Raw genomic sequence first — 24938 nt, 5'->3', positions numbered from 1 at the left:
TCTAGATATCTGTTCACTATAAGGACAATGTGTGCACACCTTTTGTACTGTAGGGATAACCCTACACAGTAGCACACTGAACTGAACTGTAGTTTTGGGTATGAAGACCAGAAGCAGATTCTTCGTGCAGCATCACCATCAGCCTCCCACAGTCTAACACTGCATACACGCTTCTCCTTAACACTGTTTTAGTTAACATATTTTTTAAAAACTGTGTCTCCTGCTTATTTAAAACACCATTCAAGTGTGAGACTTCTCTGACTACGTCACAACCGCCTCTAAACCTCACTACTGATCACGAGAACACACTGCAATTTTGGTACATTTCCAACATAAACTATAACAGAAATATCAGAAATCTTGTATTCCTTTAGAACATCCACGCTCCGCCTCCCTGCTGCCGGAATTACAAGACTGAACACTGTCTGATGTTCACACTTACGACTCTGATGGACACAGAATGGCATCAAGTTATTTCCCATCTAATATTTCATGAATATTGTGACCCGGTCACAGCTTGATTTATTGTAGGGATGTGTCACGTTACGCCACAGGAAGACGGAGAAAATATACCGACCAGACCTGTACAATAAATCATCTTTATTGTTACTGCAATACGAGCTTCTGTAATAAACACACGTTTATGTGTAAAATTCGTCACACATTATGATCATTCTCACGCTTAGTGTTGTGTGTTAAATCTATGAAGCAGTAATGGCCACTTTCACATTATATTTACTCTTTAATTATTATTATTATTATTGTTATTATTATTATTATCAGCATCATCATCATTCACATGATGAAGGAATGAATGAATGTGAGATTCTGTAGCTTTTATGTATGCTGGCTGTTTCTCGTCCATTCAGTGCACAAAAATGTGCTCTCAGTTGTGATAAAAGCATCTATTAGTATTTAATTTCTTTCTATTTTCACACAGTAGTGAACACGGCTTTTCTAATTTTCTATTTTAGCTATTTGCTTAAAGGAGAGTTAGATTTCTGTTTACTAAGCAATGCTTAAGCAAATACCAAACCACAAGCAGACCAGTTTACACTGGTTTACCTCGTCATCGTTCACCAGCTCCTTCTTCACCACCTTCATGGCGTAGATTCTCTCTGTCTTCTTCAGCCGCACCAGCAGCACTTTAGCGTAGCTCCCACGTCCGATCACCCTCAGCAGGTCGAAATCAGCCAGACCCAGACTGGAGGGGGCCTTACCAGGGTCTCTGCTGCCCCCCGCCTGCAACACACAGAACAGTTTACCAATTACAGGAAGTGTAGGGGGCGATATGGTTTCTACTGTTTCATTTAAAAAGCTCTATAATGTTCATATGATCCACACAGTCACTCTGACAGACTGTAATACACTACAGGAAGTGTAGGGGGCGATATGGCTTCTACTGTTTCATTTAAAAAGCTCTATAATGTTCATATGATCCACACAGTCATTCTGACAGACTGTAATACACTACAGGAAGTGTAGGGGGCGATATGGCTTCCACTGTTTCATTTAAAAAGCCTCTATAATGTTCATATGATCCACACAGTCACTCTGACAGACTGTAATACACTACAGGACGTGTAGGGGGCGATATGGCTTCTACTGTTTCATTTTAAAAGCCTCTATAATGTTCATATGATCCACACAGTCACACTGACAGACTGTAATACACTACTCCTGGACTCTGGTCAGCCTCCCCGTCCCTGGGTGAGGAGAACCCAACACTGCCCGGGTCATTAATTACTCACTGATCTTAACGTCTGTGACAGAGAGAGACTTTATTAGCTGCTCTAAAGGAAATCAATAAAGACTGGATTAACACCTCTGTCACACACCCACCCTCCTGCTGTAAAAGCTGCCAAGTGAGGACAACAAAATGAGATTCTGCACAATGACCCCTGTCTGACCAATCATCTCACACATGCACACAGCAGGACTGACCTCATGCTCCTCTCCTTCGTGATTGATGCTCTCTGAGGAGTTTTTGTGAACTGGAAATAAAAAGAAACAGTTATTTCTGCACTCGCTGCGTCATTAAACAGTCAAATTACATGTTTTATTGATTTTCTAAGTGAACACATCCTCTACAGCAAAAATATTTAATTATGACAAGTTTCCGTAGAATTTTCAGTGTGTGCCCGGCCACATTCTTATAGGTCTTTTTCCCCCTAATTTAATACATTCAGTAAATAAATCATTAGTTGTATATTAGTAGCAGAAGCGTGTTGTCAGTAGAGGATGTGTTTACTTATGCACACTTAGAAAATCAACTGTATATATGTGTGTATATATTATATATATATAAAAACAAATATAAAACACTAACTGGCCACTAGATATGCGCATAAATGAAATAAAGCACCTTTATCGTCAAGGAACCAATTCAATGGCAATCCCAATAATTGGAAAAATGCTGAACATTGGCTCTGATTATCAGCCAGAACAATAATCGGTCAACCACTAATATAATGTATTTATAATGTAAAAAACCTATAATGTATTTATTCTAATGTTATATATGTTTTTTTTTACTGACAAGAACACACTGTCCATATAGGTAGTTTTGAACCTTTTTACCGCAGCCTAAGATTATAGCACAGTCAACACATTACAGTGCGTGTGTATGTATATATTTTATATATATATATATATATATATGGGGTGTTTTTTAGTTTTTGACACAATCTGAAAATGCCTGTTGTCCTTTACATTGTGTGTAAATTTCATGATGAATGGACCAAAAGAAACGACCCAAAATTACTTGAAAAATTTCTGGTTCCATTAACTTGCATTAAAAGTAAAGTACATTACTTCCTTCTCATGTAAAATTACCATTGTGAAGATACGAGGTTCCAACAGCAGCAATATATGTATAAATAAATATTAAAGGTGGGCAACGTGACAATTTTTTTTCGTTATCATAATAATTGTCATAATACTGTTTTCTGAGCGTAGAGTGGATATCGTCAGTACTTAGAGAGCACTTACTAACTATGTTTCATTACAAAATAAGCATAATTAGGCCTGTTTAACTGGATTTAGTGCAGTGCAGTTCGCAAAATATTGAATAAAAATAAATGTAGTTTAGATTTTTAATTATAGTATTTTCATATGCGGAACTACAGGTCTTATTTTGTCTGTTCCAGCTTACTAAATCTTGTAAAACCTATATATATATAAAAATAACATGTGCATCTTCTGGTGTTGTGTATTGTGTGAGGTACTGTGATGTTATGCCTGTCCTATATACCAGCCTTCCCTCTATCCAGAAACCTATTGATTTCTGCATTCACAGCATCGTCTGAAACACTTCACACTCCACTAACCCGCTTGAGTCGCTCACTCTAACCTCCAAGGTCAATCTAGTGTGAGAGACCAGCTCACTGACCCGGGTCGTTATGACCGAGATGAAACATCAGTTAACGACTTATCAGGTCACTGTGAACGGCTCAGGTTCAATACAGGTCAGCGCAGAGCTATTGACCGCTGAGGAGTCTGCTCGATGGCCTAATGAACCCAATCAGGCTGATTAATGATGGTTAACGGCTCGACACGTCTGAGAGCGCCGAGGACAGAGCCTGTCTACAGACATCGGGTTCTGTTTTAAGAGTTAATGTTCAACCAGTTCAACTATCTGTATCTGCTGTAGATCCAGCTGCAGGCTCTGAGTGTTCTCTTCATATCTGAATCTAATAACACAACTTTTTTATTCTTCTCCTTTTAATTCTCAATAAACAAAGCGTTACGCAGAGCTGCTCCTTTTCTATGTTGACTAACAAGGTCTGATTTTCAACTAAAAGTGGAGTAATCGCTGCCCTAGAAAAGGTAATAAATGAAATAACAGTATCAGAAGAATTCATATTATTCCATATTAGTTTGCACTTTAACTAGAAGCTTTCATTATTACGCTACATAAGGTGCTCCTCTCAGAGGACCTTTTCAGTTTAATCTCAGTAAATTCACCTCTCCAACTCCCCAAAACTCTTCCGTTTCTTTTAAATGTCACTGTTTGAGTGTAACTTGCCTGGACTGCTGATTACTCAGTCAGGCTTTTCTGCTAAACCAGATAGAGTCAGTGTACCTATCTCTGTGTGGTCCGGTGGGTGTGGCACATGGTCCCCTCGGCCCGGCATCGGCTCCTGGACAACACAGGATAAACAACAACAGTCAAATCAAGATCAAGACTTAGTTTTTTTTGTTTCCTGGGACGCATTTTTTATATATAGCTCTGAAAATGACGTAAGAACTTAAATTTGGCAAAAAATGAGTAAATACATTACTGTATGCTGTCATTGGGGATTATAATGGTTTTTTACAGGTATAACGAAGACACATGTAGGTGGGTTTTGACCAGTGAAGTCCGGCCCACTTCTCTCACCTGTATCATCTGTCGGCCGCACTCCACCGTCACCAGTTTGTGGCATTTCTTGTGCACCAGCAGTTTGCAGTTGATGCATTTATAGCCCTGCCGGCCCAGCCCCCAGATCCGGTCAGTACAGATAGCACAGTGAGCCCGCTGCAACAGAGCAATCACCATAAAACACATCAATTAACCTCTTTTATTAGAAACCATGCAGTACACTCACCACCCACTCTATTAGAAACCCCCACAGTGTGCTTCTACTCACTGGCCACTTTATTAGAAACACAACTTGCGCTTCCAATCACAGATAACAGCATCTTTGTGGTCAGAAACTGAGTGTTGATGAAGGACAACACAACTGTGCATCATCACAAATGCTACAGACGTTAACACAGTGGAGGGGTTTCTGATAAAGTGGCCGGGTGTGAAAGGGAATAAGTGGTTACCCTGTTGAAGCGCTTGGCCTGGAAGGCGTGTCCGTTAGCGTAGTAGAGCTTCCTCCAGCGCCGCGCTCCACGCCGGTATATGGACTCTGTGGATTCAGAGGGACAGGAGTTAACAGAGTGGACAGTATGAACATTTACCAACACATCAGAGAACAAAGAGAACCGCTTTCAGCGCCATCAGGCACTGATGGAAGAAAACCTTGTAGAGCTTTTTTAACAGCTGCTCATTAGATTGTGCCAAATTTTATGATGAATGGATCAGAAATGACCCAACATCACTTGGCAAAAAAATCTTTCATTATATATTTATATGTAATTATGTAACTTCAATTATAGGCTAAGAATGTATTGCTTCTTCTTACAGTCACCATTTTGGACATATAAGGTTCTCATGAAAGCAATGATATTTTGAGGAAAAAAAAAAATAAATCAATCAATACAGAAATCAATTCGCCACAATTATTATACTGACAGACTCTCAAATTTCTTATATCTCTTTATAACTACAGTTTAGAGGATCTGTCTAGAATGATATTCATAAACTGCTGCTGTCAAAAGAAAAACAGCTCCATTTTTGTTGATTAGTTTGCTACATCATTTGAACCCGGCAGCTGTGCCAAGATTTTGTGATGAACAGACCAACAGGAATAATCTATTTTATTACAAATAAATCAATAGAAATGATCCAAAAGGGCCTGGAATAAAATCTTTCATTATATATTATACATGTACTTCAACTTCCATTGATTTTCAGAGGTACGGGGTTTTTATCTGACAGCAAAGATATTCTGAAAATTTATTAAAAAATAAATTATATATATATATATATCCTATTTCTTTACAGCTACAATTTAGAGGATCCGTATTACGGACACTGACATCTACTTTTGCCTTTTTTTCATTTTTCACCGTCATGTGAACAGTTTGCTGCTGTCCTTCACACTGTGCGAACATTTCACATGAATGAAACAACAGAAACGTTCCAAAATCACTTGAAATTAAATCTCTTTACATTAAAAGTAAAGAGCGTTTTCGCCCTCTTCTGTGAAGTTACCATCCTGGAGATGCTTGTTTTTCTTTGGACAGTGACGATATATAACATTTTAATTTTATTTAACACCTTTCCTTTTTCTTTGTGAGCGTACGTGAGAAATAACACAGAACCCAGCGCGGGCAGCGGAACAAAGTGCATCTGTTTACTGTGTAAACAAAAACAAATTCCTCGTATGTTTGCACACAGCAGGCTAATAAAGCCTGGCTGTTGTCTTTAGCAACTCCTCTGAACATTAATATGAGCTCAGCACTGCGAGCGATGAGGACTCACTGTCTTCTCCTGGACACGGCATTCCCGGCTTCTCCGGAACGCAGGGAAACACTGCAGGGAGACAACCAGGCTCAGATTAAAGAACTGATCACATTGTTTTTAATGATGATGATAAACAGCGTCATTGATTATGATAACCGTCAGTGCTGTTAGCACAACATGCTACCTTTTCTCGGCCGGATTCTTACTTATAATGAACTCATTACTCTGCTGGGGCTGTTGCGGCAAACCGTGTATCACGATACTTCCTGGTACATGATGTGTCACAATATTTATTTTTTCTGACAGCTGATAAGTTAGAAAAGACAAAGTAAACCTACATTTTAAAAATACTACCAAAAACTATTAATCCAATTACTTACATTTAACATTTCACACACTGAGCTGCACTACATCCAATTAAACAGGACTAATTAGGCTCTCGTTTTAATTAAATATGCACTTGGGAGGAGTTTTAAACACTGATCATATCTAGGATATACTCAAAAAAAACATATTGAGACACAATATACAACAACAATAAATACTGCCATATTGCCCTGATCTAGCAATTAATATTTAATGGCTGGTTGATGCTAGATTAGAGGTGAAATGATGAGTATATATATATTAATTACTTATTATAAATATGTACTTAGTTACAGATAGATATATTATTAACTTGCTATAGAAAGCAAAGCTCACTTTTACGCTGAAACATCCTGAGAATGTATTTTGTCCAATAAGACGAATGTACGCTTTAATAAACATTAAAATAATTGATAAAAGTATAATTTTAAAAAAGGTTTAATAAGCATCTTACCATGGATGATGAGTTCGGAGTCTTTGTTGAGTTCATAAAGCCGCAGAGCTTCCTCCAGCTCCAACTGAGACGACACAGTACAGGGGTCACCTACACACAGAGACACTTTAATGTTAAAGGGGAACTCCACCCATATTTTAAAATGTCCTGCATAATTAAAAAGTTGAGACGTAATCAGAGCGGTTCAGAGTGGTTCAGAGTGGTTTGGTGTGAAACGCTCTGTTCTAGATAAACTTACCGAGTCAGAACTGTTCACAGTGGTGGTGATAGGAACCAGACGTCCACCTCTAAAAGCTCCCTCACAGAAAGTTCCTACAGTAAATGGTTATGAATTCACTGCCTGATGACTGAGACACTGTTTTATGATAGTTTAGAGAACTTAAACTCCATTCATGGTGGAGGGATACATGCAGGGCGCTGTGAGGCAAAATAGTCCCCAAAGAAAACTTATTATTTCAGATGTTCCACTATTTTCTATCATCAACATTCCATATAAACTCAGAAGACTCGTGTAGGTTCACTGGTGGTTCTGGATAGTAAATAAAATGTCTATATTTGTGTTGTAGTCATGGCGACCCCTGGTTCCTATCACCACCACTGTAACGAAGTCTGTGTCGGTGAGTTTCTCTACAGTCTCCGTTTATATCTCTTCGTTTAGTCAGTAGCTACGTTTCCATCCACCTTCAGTGCAGACAGCATGTGATCAAATGAAAATGCATAAATATAAGGTGTGAGATATTTGCTGTTTCCATCAAACTGACATTCAGTGATGAAAATGCTTCACGCTATGACATCGTTTCTGTGTAAAACTGCTGCTGCATAAATCCTGGTTTATAAAAAAACAAAAAAACAAAACAACTGTGTTTGACTCGTTTCCATCTTTAGTTTCATGTCCGATGCAAACTGTGAACTTTTATCTTCCCTGACTTCGCCATAACCTACCCTGAAGCCCCGAAGGCAACATGGTGATTCTGTTAATAGGGCATGGCAACAAACTAATATTGAGTGCACAAGTGAATATACTGAGGCCACAAATTACTACATTGAGACTACAAGTTAATATATTTAGGCAATAAATTAATATATTGAGTGCACAAGTTAATATATTCGGGCCATAAATTACTATATTGAGGCCACAAATGAATACATTGAGGTCACAAATGACTAGATTGAGGCCACAGGTGGACGACAAACTTGCAAGTGTGTAAAATTTGTGGCCACGCCTTATAAACAAGGGGCTCCGTAATAATAATAGTCCATTAATGTTAAGTGATCCCATGAGAACTTCTTTAACAATATAATACTGAGTAAAATTCCTGAGTAAAAAAACCTCCCCACTCGTTTTGATAACCACTCTGTTAAACACTCCCTCTGGTGTGGGTTCACGGCGCCGTTAGCAGCCACACAGCCTTTTTCTTAGGAGCAGAGCTTTGAATCACTGACACTGTGTCCTTATTCAGCCTCACAGTGCTCTGCAGATCGGATACAGGTGGTAGCTATTAGTGTAGGGCTGGGCAGTATGACGACATCCATCGTTACCAAATTACATAAATTACATGTAATTACACTGATAAATTACATCTTAATATTTACTGTATTCTCTCAAAATGCTGCCAGCTGCATGTTTCATTACAGAGAGTGCTTAATCTGTTTAAGTGGATTTAGTGCAGTGCAGTGTGTGAAACTGTATTCATAGTTTTCTGAGAGTATTTGTTAAATCAGAAAATAATATCGTAACATGTTGTGTATTTTGTGAAGTACTGTGATGTTTTTTCCATATCGTCCAGCTCTATAGTGCTCCGTTATTTTTTTTTTTTTGTTTGCCCAGTACTGATTGTTTCTTCTGTGATTTTGATTTTTTTGCTGAGAGTAGAGGTTAGCAAGACAATAATTTATCACTTCTCATATCATCACTGATATCCAACAGCTTTACTGAGCATTTTGTGCAGCTTTAGTGCCAATTTAAGAGAAACAGCTCTCTCGCTCAGGCGTTTTCATTGGTTCACAGGTAATGTGAATTTAACTAGTGAATTTTGAGCAGAACTGTATTAGGTGGAGTTGCACAGAGGACTTATTTCTTCACTTCCTGCACACAGACAGTGAACAGAGGAGAATAAGACTGAACAGCAGAAGCAGCGCAGTGTCTGTACAGACTGAGAGACGCCGTTATCTGAATGATGAGGTAGAGTCTGAACTGAGACGTTACTGAGCGCCGTCTGTTCTTCTGTCTCTGCTTTTCTCAAGCTGGGGCTGAATCTCAAACGGCTCCCCTTTCCCTACATAGTGCACTATGTAGGAATTTAAATACTCCTACACCCCAACAGTGCAAAATATCGCTAAAATGGGATGAATTTGGGATTCATCCACAGTCATACTCGACAGGCAGCGCACTATCCGACAGCAGAAGCTAGAATTTCTAAACTTCCATATCTAGCCTATTTAGGGAGTATGGAGCCGTTTGGGATACAGCCTGGGTTTGACGCAAATTCTGACTGAAACACGGACATCGTAAGCGTGACATTTTTAGACTTTCAGACAAAAAAGGTTCTTCTATTATTAGAAACTTAACATCGTAACATTAGAAGAACCTTTTTGGTGCTATATAGAACCCTTCTCAAAAAGGTTCTATATAGAAACATTTACAGCACATTCGCCACCCTTTCACGATGCAAAGAACTCTTTAATGGTGCAAAGAGTTCTTTGAGTGTTTGTGGTTCTATATAGATGCATTTTCTTTACTAAAGAACCCTTGAAGAACCATAATTTTTAAATGTGTAGACAAAACAAAGGCTGCTTATAACGTTGTGTTTATTAAAAGGCGCTATTATGCCTCCTCAAGTGTGCCATGTGCCTTTTTGTGTATGTGTATTTGGGACAGACATATGCAAACGAGCTCTGTTCTGACTGGCTGCCTCATTCACTCCTTATAACTTCAGTGAGACTGGGAACAGCTAAACTGCTGCAGCCTGAATAGGTGGATGTACATGGATGTCTTGTGCGAAATCACAAAAACAATTCACTCAAAATGGGCTGTTTTTGCAGTTTAGTTTCCATGTGTGAACTGGGGAGCGAAGAGAAGACAGAAATAAACGTAAACAAATACCAAAAAAAGAAAATACTAACATTAATAAGGGAAGATGTGGCGGCTGTGCGAAATAAAACAGCTATAAATAAACAAAGGAATCAGTAAAGGCTGAAGAGCAGAGACAGAACATCAGAGAACGATTCGAATTTTTTATTTTATTTTTTTTTATTGTAAAAGCAGGACACACCTTCCTCATCGATCCACTTCATGGTGAAGAGCTGGTCGTTATCCAGAGAGCACATGTCCCTCACCTCGCTGGACAGGCCCTCGTAGGAGATGGACGGCTCAAAGTGGGTGATCATGATGTCCCTGAATAAACACAAACAAACAAACACATCAGATCAGAGAGAGAAACGGTATGAAACAAACATTAACGTGCGCTGTTAGCAGTGATATCAGCCACGGTTCACAGCGAGAGGCTGTCAGACATAATATTGAGGGATAAATCGATACCATTTTTTCAGACCGAGTACAATTACACATTTTTTTTTAATACAGAGTCAGATACCACACTGAGTACCTACTTAGAGTGAAGTAGCTGTCAGTGTAATGAACTTTAACAGGTAAATCATTAAATCTGATGTTAATGAAGTGCGTTAAAATCACAATATTAAGGTTTATATGTCTATATTATATTCAGTTAAACAAAATAAAGTCGACATAGACGGACTTTGGCTGCCCTGCGTGTCTCCACAGGTACCAGAGAAGCATTTGAGACTGTGTGTGTTTAAAACAGGCTAAAACATAACCTCTCACGCTTAGTATCATACAAACATCATTTTACACCATGTGCCTCGGACTTTAATTCTAAGTAGGTTACTCAGTAAGGTTATCAGACTCTGTATCAGCATCAGTGAGCAGTAAGAAATGTGAACTCGTTCATTTCTACATCCAACCAAAACATTTTAACAAATAAAACATTAAACATCTAATTAAATCTTCACCTCAGAATCCAAAACTGTGAAAATCTAAATCACAGTCCTCAGTCACCCACCGAAACCCAGGCGTTCGGCTCAGCACGTTCATCCTACATTTTACAGTCTAATCTGATTTTTCCTTTTTACATCTGACACGTATCTGATCTGATCTGATCTGAATACCTGCAAACCTGCTTTTTCACCTCTACTCTTCTGATCTGAGCTGCTCTGCTGTGTGTTTTCAGTGAATGATTACAGGGTAAAAAAGGAAACACGACGTCTACACGAACTCCTTCACTCCGCTGAGCAGCCACCCAAAACCCGCACAGCTGTAAACGGACCACGACTGTCCCTCACAGAACACTGTGAGCAATTAGGCTTATAAACCACCGAAGAGCTTCATCCCAAAATCCTGCAATTCAATCCATAATAATGTTGGACAAAACGAGCCCTGAAAAGAGTAACAGCTGGCGTACAACGGAAAACACATTTTCATTTCTCTAATAAAGGTGTTATTAACTCTTGCAATGATAATTTGGTGTAACTTTCGATATTTTGGTCAATTATAATAACAACTATAAAGTGTTTACATGAGACAGTCACTCGCCCTATGTTCTCACACTCAGGAGCCCCTGTGCTACTATTTCACATGTAAATGATATCAGATTTTTATTATCTTCATACATTTTTAATACATTTTTGCTTGTACAAATCTTAAAAGCAAGCGTCGCATCAGGTACCTTTTGAGAAACTGTTAGTCTGGAGTGTCTGTGAGCTGAAAACGTGAGATTGTTGACTGTGTTTCATTCTATTGCTTATTATTGAACAGAACTAAATGATCAGCATAAGGTGGCCATGTTTTTATTGATTTTCTGTCCTGCTGGATTCAGACTGAGCGCTGAAACTTTGATACACAGCAAAACAGGCTTTATTTTTAATCTCAGATTGAGCTGCATACTTAATATCATAAGTGTAATTATGTATGAATCATCTTTTAACCCTTTGTTTACAACATGAAGGCTAAAAGCAGAGATGTAACGGTAGCGAGTTGGTTTTGGGTGATTTTGGAGCTGGATCGTTGGCTGATGTTTGGCCACAGCTGGATGAAATCCCTCTGATTAGTGAGGGCAGAGTCTGATGGGTGATCTGATGTCACTGTTTAACCCTTTGCTGGAAAATGAAGGCTAAAAGCAGAGCAGTAAAATCAGGTTTTCTGGGTAATTTTTCAAGTTGGATTGCTGGCTGATGTTTGACCACAGCTGGATGACATCACCGGCACGTTCTGGCCGGGTCTGGTGGGTACATACACACACGATTCCCACATCGGATCACTCATCAGACTCTGCCCTCACTACCCAGAGTGATTTCATCCACCTGTGGCCGTCCACCAGCCGGAGATCAGCTCCAAAATCACCCAAACCCACTCGCTACTGTTATATTACATCTCTGCTTTCAGCCTTCATATAATAAACAAAGGGTTAAAACAGTGACATGATTCACACACTAGAAGTAAACATCTGAACTCAATCTGAGATTAAAAATAGAGCCTGTCTTGCTGTGTGTCAGAGTTTTAGCCCTCAGCATGAATCCAAGAGGACAGAAAATCAATTAAAAACAAGGCCGCCTTAGCTAATCATCTATTTTTACTCAATAATAAGCAACAACATGAACCCCCATTAAAATTCTCACATTTACAGCTCACAGACACTCCAGACTAATTTCTGAGAACGTATCTGACACTTGTTTCCAAAACCTGTATAAGCAAAAATATACAAAATGTATAAAGGTATCAAAATTCTGTTAGCATTTATGTCAAAAACTGACATATCTGAGTAGCCCAGGGTCTCCTGCAAACACACACGCAGACATCTGACAGTACGGCTGAACGATTTGGGAAAATATCCAATCCGATTTTTCTGACTAATATTGCGATTTTTCTGACTAATATTGCGATTTTTCTGACTAATATTGCGACTGTGATTTAAATTGTGATTATTGTCTATAAATTGAAGTTCAGACTTGCTTTTTTTGGTCCAAGAAAACCAGAATATCCATTTTTTCTGGCTTAAGGCTGGAAACCCTAATGTAGTGAGTTAGAAAGCTAGTAGGTTGTGGTCGTGATGTCACAACACATGGAGGTTTGGTTGCCTCTGATTGGTCCAGCTCTACAGGCAGTACACAACTCGGCGTTATTGCGATAAATTCCCCCATATAAAACTTAAGACAAATGTTTTTAATATTGGGCTATAATTTTAAAAAATTGAAAACTGTGCTCTCAAACTGCAATTTCGACGTAAAAGCGACTAATCTTTCAGCTCTGAGATCTGAGAGTGGTCTGTACTGTATTTTGGAACAAAACCCTCCAATTCTTTGTCTTAAACCTGAGTGTGTCACCGTCAAACTAAACACTAAAAGTAAACAGTGGCTGTACTTCACAGTCTACAGTGATCATTCATCATCAGAGGTGCTGTGAACAGATTATACTCACACAATTAACCAAACATTACCGCAAATATTCTATAAGCATCAACTCAGGCTCAGGGCAGGTTTCGCCTTAATAACAGAGAGGAAGAAATAAACGACAGCTGCTTTGGTTATTATTATTATTACTACTACAGATACGGTGTTGGCGTTACGTCGGTTCCTAATCAGCAGCTCTTTGATTTCATTCTTTATCTGCATTCCTGACTGAACTTCTCTTTAATGTGACCTCAGGAGACGAGTCACACAGCTGAGATCTCACACACACACACACACACACTCACACACAACACTGCGGTCTGACGCACACTCACCCTCCACCCCAAAGCAAACACAAACCAGTTTCAACACACTCACTGAAACCAAAACCTGTAGACCGCTGAAACTGCAGGTTACCGTGGTAACCTCTCTGGGTCACATTCCATACTGAGATTATTTATTACACCATTTACATACAGAGTAATTATCAGAGACATGATGGTGATTATCAGCTGTAGGAGATGATTATAAACCCACAGACACGGAAATACAAAGGGACGACTTTATCAGCACACACACACACACACACACACACTCACACACATACACACACACACACACACTCACACACACACACACACACACACACTCATACACACACGCACACACACACACACACACTCATACACACACACACACGCATACACACACTCACACTCACACACACTCATACACACACACACACACACACTCACACACACACACACATACACACACACACACACACACACTCACACACACACACACACACACACACACACACACACTCATACACACACACACACACACACACTCACACACACTCATACACACACACTCATACACTCACATACACTCACACACACACACACACATACACACACACACACACACACACACACACTCACACTCATACACACACATACAAACACACACACACATTCACACTCACACACACTCATACACACACACACACACACTCATACAAACACACACACACATTCACACTCACACACACTCATACACACACACACTCATACAAACACACACACACATTCACACTCACACACACTCATACACACACACACTCATACAAACACACACACACATTCACACTCACACACACACACTCACACAAACACACACACACATTCACACACACACACACTCATACACTCATACAAACACACACACACATTCACACTCACACACACTCACACACACACACACTCACACACACACACACTCACACACACACTCATACTCATACACACTCATACACACACACACTCATACAAACACACACACACACTCATACACACACACACACACACTCATACACACACACACACTCATACACACACACACTCATACACACACACACACTCATACACACACACACTCATACACACACACACTCATACTCATACACACTCATACTCATACACACTCATACTCATACACACTCAGACACACTCATACAAACACACACACACATTCACACTCACACACACTCATACTCATACACACACACACACTCACACACTCATACACACACATACTCATACTCATACTCATACACACACACACACACTCATACACACACACACTCACACACTCATACACACACACACTCACACACTCATACTCATACACTCACACACACTCATACACACACACACACATTCATACACTCACACACACACACACTCGTACACTCACACACACACACAGCCCGCTGCTTTTAAACATACTATAATAACCCACCAGGCCGTAAACAGTGAGCCTGCTCTCTGCTGTCCTGCAGGGCTTTTCATGGACAAATAATCATAATAAAAGCTTCTCTCTCTCTTCTGGAGGCTGAACTCTCGTTCATTCAGGCTGCGCTTCATCCTGGAGAGTCAACACTCAGACCTGAATTCATCTGCCGAGCGTGCCGGACTGTCCGTTCACAGCTCTGCGTTATTCGGGTTAAATTCCTCACTTTTAACTTAAACCATCGCTGAATAATGTAGGACCCATGTGTCAAACACAAGGCCCACAGTCCTGTCCGGCCCGCAAGTATTTTAATTTTCTATTAATATTAGCTCGTCTCACAATGCGCTGCACTACATTCCCCAGCATGCATTGCAACATAATGTGTGCTTAGACTAGCTGGGCAAATTGAATGTTTTTCCTCGATTACGATTCATAAACGACAAGGTTTGTACTGTAAATATGTTCTGCATGTCTTACTGCAAATCGTCTCAACAGCCAGATCAGAATTCACACGACTTTTACGTCAATCCAACTCGACATTCGTCATAATTTCACGCTGCTGAGACCTAATAAACATTCGGCTGATGTTTCTGTACAAAGATTAGAAGAGACTCATCCAAACCACTCCGTGTTTGAAGAGATGTTTGAAGAGAATGTCCGAACGCGGCTGCAGGAGAACGAGGCTGCAGCGTCAAAGAACAGGTAAAAGTCTGAAAGCAGAGTTTACAGAATCCGAGGACGCGAACCAAAGAAGTGACCGCGCCCTTTTTACGGCTCGAACACATTCTGGGTGATGAGCCCAGCTGTCAGTCAGTGAAGCTTCATGATGGCTCCTGTGATGCTGGTGAAGATGAAGCTGATCCTCCAGGAGTGACTGGCGTTCGTTGGCGGTCGTGATTGTTTACCTCTGGATGAGCCGTGAAGCAGCGTGACGCTCTGATCTTTAGTGGGTCAGTTTAGGAGCTGATCTGTTCAGACTGATGATACAGATCACATTTAAAAGATAATCTGAACAGACAAACGAAAAAAATCAGATTTGGGTCACTTTTACCTGCTGTGTGAACGTAGCCTTAGCTTCCGTGTCACAGACTGGACGTGGCAGAGTCACGTGATACACGCGCAGTAGTACGTTTCTAAGGGGGCAGTACATGAAAACAGAGTCGGGAAAGGACTAACAGAATTAAAAACTCTAAATACCCGACATGGGCAAGATTACATCAGATAGAGCTTCTGAATGTCAGTTTCGATTACTTTGATTAATCGCCCAGCCCCAGCTCAGACTCCCCTACTCCAACAACAATCAATGAGACTGTGGTTACACTCAGTTCTATACAATTCTATACGATCCACAGCACTGTGAACTGCAGTTCAGCCAATATAAACACTTAACGTCAGCTCAGCAGCTCAGAAACTATATATGTTTATATATATGCATATACACACACTTTTATATATATATATATATATAAACACAAAAAAATATTATAAACTTGTGTTTAAGTACTATAAGGGGCTACGATTTTCACTCACCTTCACACCTGTGTAAATGTGATGCGACAATAAACGTGATTTGATTTGATGAGAAGAATCAGGTGCTGTGGACGGCCGAGACACTGAAGTCTCAGAGCTGATCTGAGGCGTGTTAAAGCTTTATTTTTTGCATATTATTATTTAGCACTTAAAACAAAGCCACTTGCACCTGATTGTTTCCTTAATGAGCCAGTGGCTCCTTAAGCTCATTTCTGCCTGGAGCCCTGCCTTAAGGTGGCGCTGGAGATCCCCCTGAAGGGGAGGTAACGAGGTTCTATTAAAAAGCATTTGTTTCATCATGGTTCTCCGTCGCTGTTCTCGTTACGAGCTCTCGTCTGGCCCCGCGAGACTGATCTGAGCATTTCTGAGATGCCCGTCGTCACTCGCTCTGAAAGCTGTGCGCTGCGTGACGAAGAAGGAACCGGAGGGAGGAATAAGCTCTGACAGGTCCGGCCGAAGCTTCTGGAACAGCAGGTTTTTCAGGTCTTTGGTGAATAACATTCGCAGGAGTCGACACACACGACGGCGAAATGACTACAGCGCTGAACTATTCCAGCACCACACTTCACCAGCGACAACACAGTCATGCAGATACTCAGAACAGTAAAGGTCTGTGTGGGCGTGAGGAGGAAGTGAGGTACATACAGCGCTGGACAGAAGGCATTTAAACCATTTCTAACCATTTCAAACCTTTTATCTGGGCTGTGTGTTTTCCAGCCAGTAAAAGCACCAAATAACATTGGAATCAATACAAATAAACCTAAACACAACAGTCAGAATGTGACGTTTCCAGCATAACCATGAATACACAGGTTATTAGAAGAACACAGGTCAGAACTGTTCACAGTGGTGGTGATAGGAACCAGACATCCACCTCTAAAAGCTCCCTCACAGAAAGTTCCTACATGAAATGGTTATGAATTCACTGCCTGATGACTGAGACACTGTTTTATGATAGTTTAGAGAACTTAAACTCCATTCATGGTGGAGGGATACATGCAGGGCGCTGTGAGGCAAAATAGTCCCCAAAGAAAACTTATTATTTCAGATTTTCCACTATTTTCCATCATCAACATTCCATATAAACTCAGAAGACTCGTGTAGGTTCACTGGTGGTTCTGGATAGTAAATAAAATGTCTATATTTGTGTTGTAGTCATGGTGACCCCTGGTTCCTATCAGCACCACTGTAAGACCTCATTCTGGAGCTTTGCATTTTATTTTAGCCCAAGAAGATCCAAAGAATAGAAGAATGGAGCCGTAAGAGCTTCAGTTTCTCATTCGCCAGCTTCATATTGGAATTTTCTGTTCCACCTTAAATGGTGCAGCTGTTACAGGCTGGCGCCCATTTAAGGTGGAATGGAGAAATTGAAAAAAGAGATGAATTTCTCTGTACTGTCTATGCTGAGAGATGCTGGATGGACTAAAATGTTCCACTGCAGCTCCAGAAGTCACTCAGCACTTAACGTTAAAGTTGATTTTACATGTTTTAACCCACTCTAGGCTCGTCCTCCGAGAGTGTGGCTCTATCTACACGGTGTCAGAGCGTGACAGGAGCAGAGTTTACAATGCCGGCCTGCAGTGACCCCCACTCTGGTCTCAGGGTAATCTACAGCTATGATATAATACATTAAATATAATACACAATATAATAACTACAGGTAACATAGCTGTTCATCTGAATTTAAGCCACATCACAATTCATATCGGCTAAAATAAAACTAAAATCGAATATAAATAACATATGAAGGTTTTTGCAACAAAAAGCCACATTAAAATGTCTTTCTCATGATACCTTGTTAAGAGTGAGATTCACACACAGTGAATATCTATATTACAATATGATTAAAACCACTTTTATTAGACATATAAAAACAGTTTTAATTAAGTGCATTGTTTTTTTTTTTTTACCCTACAGAATTTTGTACCGAGTCTTCAAATGAGCTACAACCAGCTGACATTATTATTATGGTTCTGTCTACAACCTTGAGTTCGATATCGAACCATTTCCATGTGTAAATGGCCCTCTGGTTCTTCAGATATGTGCTGCACATGGTTCTATACAGTATCTTTTTGAAGAAGGTTCTACATAGCACCAAAAAGGGTTCTGCCAATGTGACAGCATCAAGCTTGTAATATACCATTTACAATGCATTCTGTATTAATCTGAAGATCAGAGCATGTCCCAAAAAGTCCCATTTAAGCATGAAATGGTTCTATACATAACTCATACTTAGAACCATGACTTCTATATAGAACCATTTAAGCATGAAATAAACTAAAAATTCTGAACAGAATCATTCTATTTATTAAAGAACCCAAGAAGAGACATCTTTTATGAATCATGGAATTATGAGGGGTTGTGAGATAAAATGGTCACGTACAAATTAATTATGACAGTTTTTGGTACACAGAGCCCCCAATAATGTCATAAAAGGACCTCAGGGGTGGAAAAATTATTTATTTAATAAAGTTTAAAGCAGTTAACTACAGTCAACCTGAGCTGTGTCCATCTGTAGACTCCTATTAGGAAAATAATTATGTAAAATAAAAACGATTACTCTTATGTATTAATATACTTATAACTGTGTTTCAGTTTGATGCTGTTTAAAGCAGAGTTAGTGTTGAGAGTTTAGCAGTAGTGTGGACCGACAGCTTGTGTTCTAAACTATCTACATTAGCAGAATTAGTGTTGATGATGGAAAATAGTGGAAATTCTGAAATAATAAGTTTTCTTTGGGGACTATTTTGCCTCACAGCGCCCTGCATGTATCCCTCCACCATGAATGGAGTTTAAGTTCTCTAAACTATCATAAAACAGTGTCTCAGTCATCAGGCAGTGAATTCATAACCATTTCATGTAGGAACTTTCTGTGAGGGAGCTTTTAGAGGTGGACGTCTGGTTCCTATCACCACCACTGTGAACAGTTCTGACTCGGTAAGTTTCTCTAGAACAGAGCGTTTCACACCAAACCACTCTGTTTACATCCCAACCGTTTAATTCGGTGGAATTTCTGAAAAATGGGTGGAGTTCCCCTTTACGGCTGTGTTTGGATAAAGCAGGGCAGTTCTGAAGTTCTGTTAGCAGCGCTATGCTAACTCCCCACCCACAGCTTGAGCCACAGATGTGATTAAACAGGAGTGAAGCCTATTTTTGGAGCGTTTTCTAGAGATTTAAGCCCTTAAACCAGTGAATAAACTCACCCGCGGTAGTAGGCCTTCACCCGGACCTGGTGCTGGTTCTCCACCGGGTGGGTCGCACTGCTGTCCCGCAGCGTCGGCATCTCGCACCGCCAGCCAGCGAAGCCCCGGAGAAACCCGCCTTATCCGGCCCGCTAGGGTTTAACCGAGTCCCGGTCGATGGAGCCGCTTCTTCTGGGTGTGTCAGCGGGACAGAGCGAAGTTGTGAGCGGGCTGAGGTTAAACTGTAAGCGGCTCCGACTGGAACGGCGGCGGCCTGTGCACGGAGCTGGAACTCTTAACCCCCCACGCGCTCTGTGCGGTGGACTCGACCGCGGACTCACCCAACACTGGAATGCGCAGGGGCGCGAATTCATTTCCACACAATTTCACGAATACATTGAAGTTAAATCGAACACAAATGAGTTTGAAACGTCAGTATGAGATCGGAATAAAAGGCACCGAGTGTGTTTGTGGCCGAACAATACGAAACACTACTGCTAAGAGTTCGTGTAACGTTATCGCGTGTAATGGACGCGTCCGACCTCAGTTGGTATGTACCAAATGACTGTGTGGAGGAGGGGGAGGTGAGCCCTCCTTTAATCTGCTCTGTAAACTCAGTTCAGATCAGTGAGGGAAACAATAAGAGGAGATAACCGGACTCAGTCCTTCAAACGCTTTTAATACGTTTAAATCTCTTTTTAGGCACCATCATCAGTAAATTCACTGCTGAGGAAAACAGAACCCATTAAAGTGTGTTGGTTCCTGCTGGTGTCCAGTAGCCACTGATAGTATTGTATGTTTTCCTGATGAGTTGATATCGCAGTGAAAAGGACTCTAATGGATTAACGGGTGTTCTGGTTCCAGATGCATTTGATGGTCTCCTAATGGAATCTGAAGGTGTCCTGCAGGAAACTGGTGGTCTCTTATGATAAACTAATTCCCATTAGAAAGTAAAACAGGTTTCACTCTTAATGGTTCTAATGGTGTTTTTTCAGCAGTGATATATCAAATATCACCACGTTCTCTGGCCACGTAGTCTGGACTAGGTTAGTAATCTGGTTTTGCACTAAAAGTCTCAGGCAAACTTGAACTAAACTCGTGTGCAGGTCCATCTGTGGTTCATCAAACAGCTTTAATCCATCGCCTGCGCCCCTCAGCTCCTGATGTTTCTATGGTTACAGGTGCCTGATGTTGTTGCTATGGTTACAGCTTGGCCCTCCCTTGAAATCACCCACCTGACCTAATGTTTTGATGATTATGGGTTCCCCCGAGTACCTGATGTTGTTATGGATGTGCCCTCCCAAGTATCTGTCACTGTTACTATGGTTACTGATAGCATCCCCCAGTACCTGATGCTGTTGCTATGGATGTGATGCCCTGCCGTATCTGTCATTGTTACTGTGGTTACTGATAGCGTTCCCCCTTCTGCCCCCCAAGTATCTAATACTGTTAGCACCCCCCAGTACCTGATGCTGTTGCTATGGATGAGCTGCCCCCAGTATCTATCATTGTTACTATGGTTACTGATATCACACACCTCTCCCCCAGTACCTGATACTGTTGCTACGGTTACAGAATGGCCCCCAATACCTGATACAGTTGTTATGGTTACAAAATGGGCCCCAGTACCTGATATTGCTGCTATGGTTTCAGAACAGGCCCCAGTACCTGTTGTTACTGTAGTTACAGCTTGGCTTGTCACTCACAATCCCTGATGCTGTTGCAGTGATTACTGCTGGTGCCACCCCAGTACCTGATACTGTTACTATGGTTACGGCTTGGTCCTACCCCTGAAATCACCCACCTGACCTAATGTTTTGATGGTTATGGGTTGCCCCCACCTAACCTGGTGTGATTCCTATGGCTGTGGCTTGACCACCATCCTACCCCACCCAGTCTCATTGTTGCTATGGTTACAGAATGGGCCCCAGTACCTGGTGGTGATACCATAGTTACAGCTTGGCTTGACCCTCACAGTCCCTGATGCTGTTGCAGGGACTGAGAATAAATGCAGTATTCAGACGTTTATAATACTTATCTAAATTACAAAAAAGCATACAATCTTTAAAAGAACCACTAATAAGTATCGCTTATTTATCTATTTTAAAAAGCAAACCGTGTTTAGCAAACACACTCGTTAGGCTCTAAACAGGAACTACAAACGCCTTCATTACAAACACAGAAGTTCCTGCTAAAGCCTGAGTGGACTGATAAAATCTCAGTGTTGAGAACTCCAGAACTTCATTCGAACGCTAAGCGGATGTTTTATTAAACCTTTTAACAGAAGAACTAAGTAAAGAAAACTGCCGTCTGGAGTTTTTCCCATCTGCCACAGCCGCACATGTTCTAAATGTATTCTGAATACGTTACGTTTATGTACTGTACTGTACTGTATTCAGTATTCAGCCCTTAAAGAGTGTACAGCTTGGACACGTCATTCAACATTAACTCCTGTTTTAATGCTGTGGTAGTTTTTCAGTGTGATGCATCTCTTCCTCCCGCTCAGCAGGGGGCGCTGCTGACTCAGATCTCTTTCCACCGTTGTGTGTTTATCTCCATTTTAGACCATCAGACCGGCTTCCTTTAATTTCCACCCGTATTCCGTCAAGCCCCGTCTCCTAAGCTCTGATTGGCTCCTGCGCTCTGGTTCGCCCCACTGCCTTAAACTTACTGCAGTGCGGCAGAGAGGCGGCAGGGGTCGCCAGAGAGAGACATGAAAATGATCGGGAGTGAATGGAGCTGGATTATAAATCACTAAACCTGTTTATGATAAAAAAAACACAGTTAATCACTTTTATCTGTGGAAAATAAGACACTGTGTTGCACCAAAACATGAATTAAAGCACAATAATATACTTTCTGTTTTTCTACAGCAACGTTTCACACTTTGCGCTGACTTTTTATTACTTATTACTGTACATAATCACTGTATGTGCCAGGGGTCTCAACATTTCCCCCCTCAAGGCCCACTTTTTTATGACGAGACAGCATGAAGGCCCACAGGGAAACAAACTTTTATTTGCTCAAATATCATTTTTGGGAAATTTTCAGCACAGCTATGTTGGATTCCCAACCCCGCAGTGTGACGTAAGTGAGTGAAGATAACAGGTCAGCCGGTCAGGCTAACGTAAGACTGCGGGCAGATTAATCAGAGTGTGTTTTGTTTTTAGAGCAAATAACTGATGAAGCTGCTTCAGTGAATTTGAAATCATTTAATGTGTTTTCGTGCCATCAAAGACCCACTACGGACCACTGGCCCCCCTCAGTATTGGCCCAAAGACCACCGGTGGGTGCTTTGCAGCCCACTTGTGTTTGAGAAACCCTGCACTCTTAAAAAAAGACAGTTCTTCAAGGGTTCTTTAGTAAAGCACATGGTTCTATATCGAACTATGAACACTCAAAGAACCCTCTGCATGCTTGAATGGTTCTCTGCATGGTGAAGTGGTTTCTCAGATTAATGGAGAATGTGTTGTTGATGGTTCTGTACAGCTTTCTATTCTTCTATTGTATACAAGCTTGACATCATCACAATAGAAGAACCCTTTTTTGGTGCTAAATAGAACGCTTCTAAAAAAGGTTCTGTATAGAACCATCTACAGCACGTTCTCCTTCAATCTGAAGAACCATTTCACTGTGAAAATAAGGCTAAATCCCATTAGAAAGCAAAACCATTCCTTGTAGAAAAAGGACCAATAGAAACTATTAGGATTAAAAATTAAATGCAGTCTTTTATTTTTTTTAATTGAGTAAAATTGGTCTTTTATACAGTTATTCTATTTACCGAACTACACGTAGACGTCATCCACAATGAATGAGACAGATTATTTGCTTTTCTTTGTCATTATTTCATAATTAACTCAAATCCCAGGCCTTCACAGTAACACACTGACCATCACCAGGCGCTGCCACACAACCCCTACAGTGGACTTTGTAGGCTGCTTATGTTCTTTTGTGCGGATAAAATGAGTGAATTTGTCGTTTAAAGCGATTAACACTGTGCAGAAGCTCCATAGATACACATTCATTCTGAACTCTTTCTCACCAGCGCCCTCTGGCGGACTCTACTGGAGACGTTCAACGAGTGAGAGCTGAGGCAGCTATCCAACCATAGCGGAGGAGGCGGGATGCTGTGAGCCAATCACCGCGCAGGAGGCGGGGTCTGGCGGAATACGGGTGGAGAGAGAGTGGTGTCTCGCCATGGCGCGCAGTTACTAGCGAATAGCAGACAGGTAAGAGTGATGCACATTCAGCTCCTCACACCTGGAGAGAGCGGCGCGCGGGAGGATGAGGCTCAGATTACCGACTTTAAAGCGAATTTAAAGACGGAGTCAGCTTTGATGTAAAGGATGGAGAGGAGGGGGAGGGGGGGCTGTGCTGCAGGAAGGGGGCGTTTCACCAGCAGGTTCTGCAGCGCACTGGAACACAGCAGCTGTGCAGGGTTAGGTTTAGACTGAATGTGCGTTCAGGTTTAGACTGGAGCTGCAGTTTAGGACTGGAAATTAAACGTGATGAAAACCATGAGTGACACATCCACGTTCACTGGGCATTAACTGCATTCATAATCATTCACTGCATTCATAATCATTCACTGCATTCATAATCATTCACTGTTCATTTCTCTGCTAATGACTGCTTACACGAGGAGCTGTGCCTGTTTGAATAAAGCTGTGCAGCACTGCAGCTGTGCAAGTTTAGGTTTAGTCTGGAGCTGTGCAGGTTTAGGTTAAGACTGGAGCTGTGCAGGTTTAGGTTTAGTCTGGAGCTGTGCAGGTTTAGGTTTAGTCTGGAGCTGTTCAGGTTCAGGTTTAGCCTGGAGCTGTGCAGGTTTAGGTTAAGACTGGAGCTGTTCAGGTTTAGTCTGGAGCTGTGCAGGTTTAGGTTTAGTCTGGAGCTGTTCAGGTTTAGTCTGGAGCTGTGCAGGTGCAGGTTTAGGTTTAGTCTGGAGCTGTTCAGGTTCAGGTTTAGACTGGAGCTGTGCAGGTTTAGTCTGGAGCTGTGCAGGTTTAGGTTTAGTCTGGAGCTGTGCAGG

General features: G+C 41.1%; 1 protein-coding gene across 1 annotated transcript in view; it reads right to left on the bottom strand.

The window, feature by feature from the left end:
- Positions 1-20222, bottom strand: part of prkci (protein kinase C, iota) — a 32661-nt gene extending 12439 nt beyond the window's left edge. Inside the window, exons 1-9 of the mRNA XM_036596407.1 lie at positions 19931-20222; positions 10211-10332; positions 6939-7028; positions 6137-6187; positions 4813-4898; positions 4382-4519; positions 4085-4142; positions 1945-1994; positions 1066-1242 (exon numbers count right to left, since the gene is read on the bottom strand). Of these exons, the coding sequence (XP_036452300.1) occupies positions 1066-1242; positions 1945-1994; positions 4085-4142; positions 4382-4519; positions 4813-4898; positions 6137-6187; positions 6939-7028; positions 10211-10332; positions 19931-20010 (852 nt within the window). The 5' untranslated portion in view covers positions 20011-20222. The remainder of the gene's footprint in view (positions 1-1065; positions 1243-1944; positions 1995-4084; positions 4143-4381; positions 4520-4812; positions 4899-6136; positions 6188-6938; positions 7029-10210; positions 10333-19930) is intronic.
- Positions 20223-24938: the final 4716 nt, after the last annotated feature.

The sequence above is a fragment of the Colossoma macropomum genome, unplaced genomic scaffold (genome assembly GCF_904425465.1).
Source record: "Colossoma macropomum unplaced genomic scaffold, Colossoma_macropomum, whole genome shotgun sequence".
NCBI lineage: Eukaryota > Metazoa > Chordata > Actinopteri > Characiformes > Serrasalmidae > Colossoma > Colossoma macropomum.
Note: the sequence above shows the minus strand (reverse complement) of the source record. Positions and strands in the feature narration are given on the sequence as shown.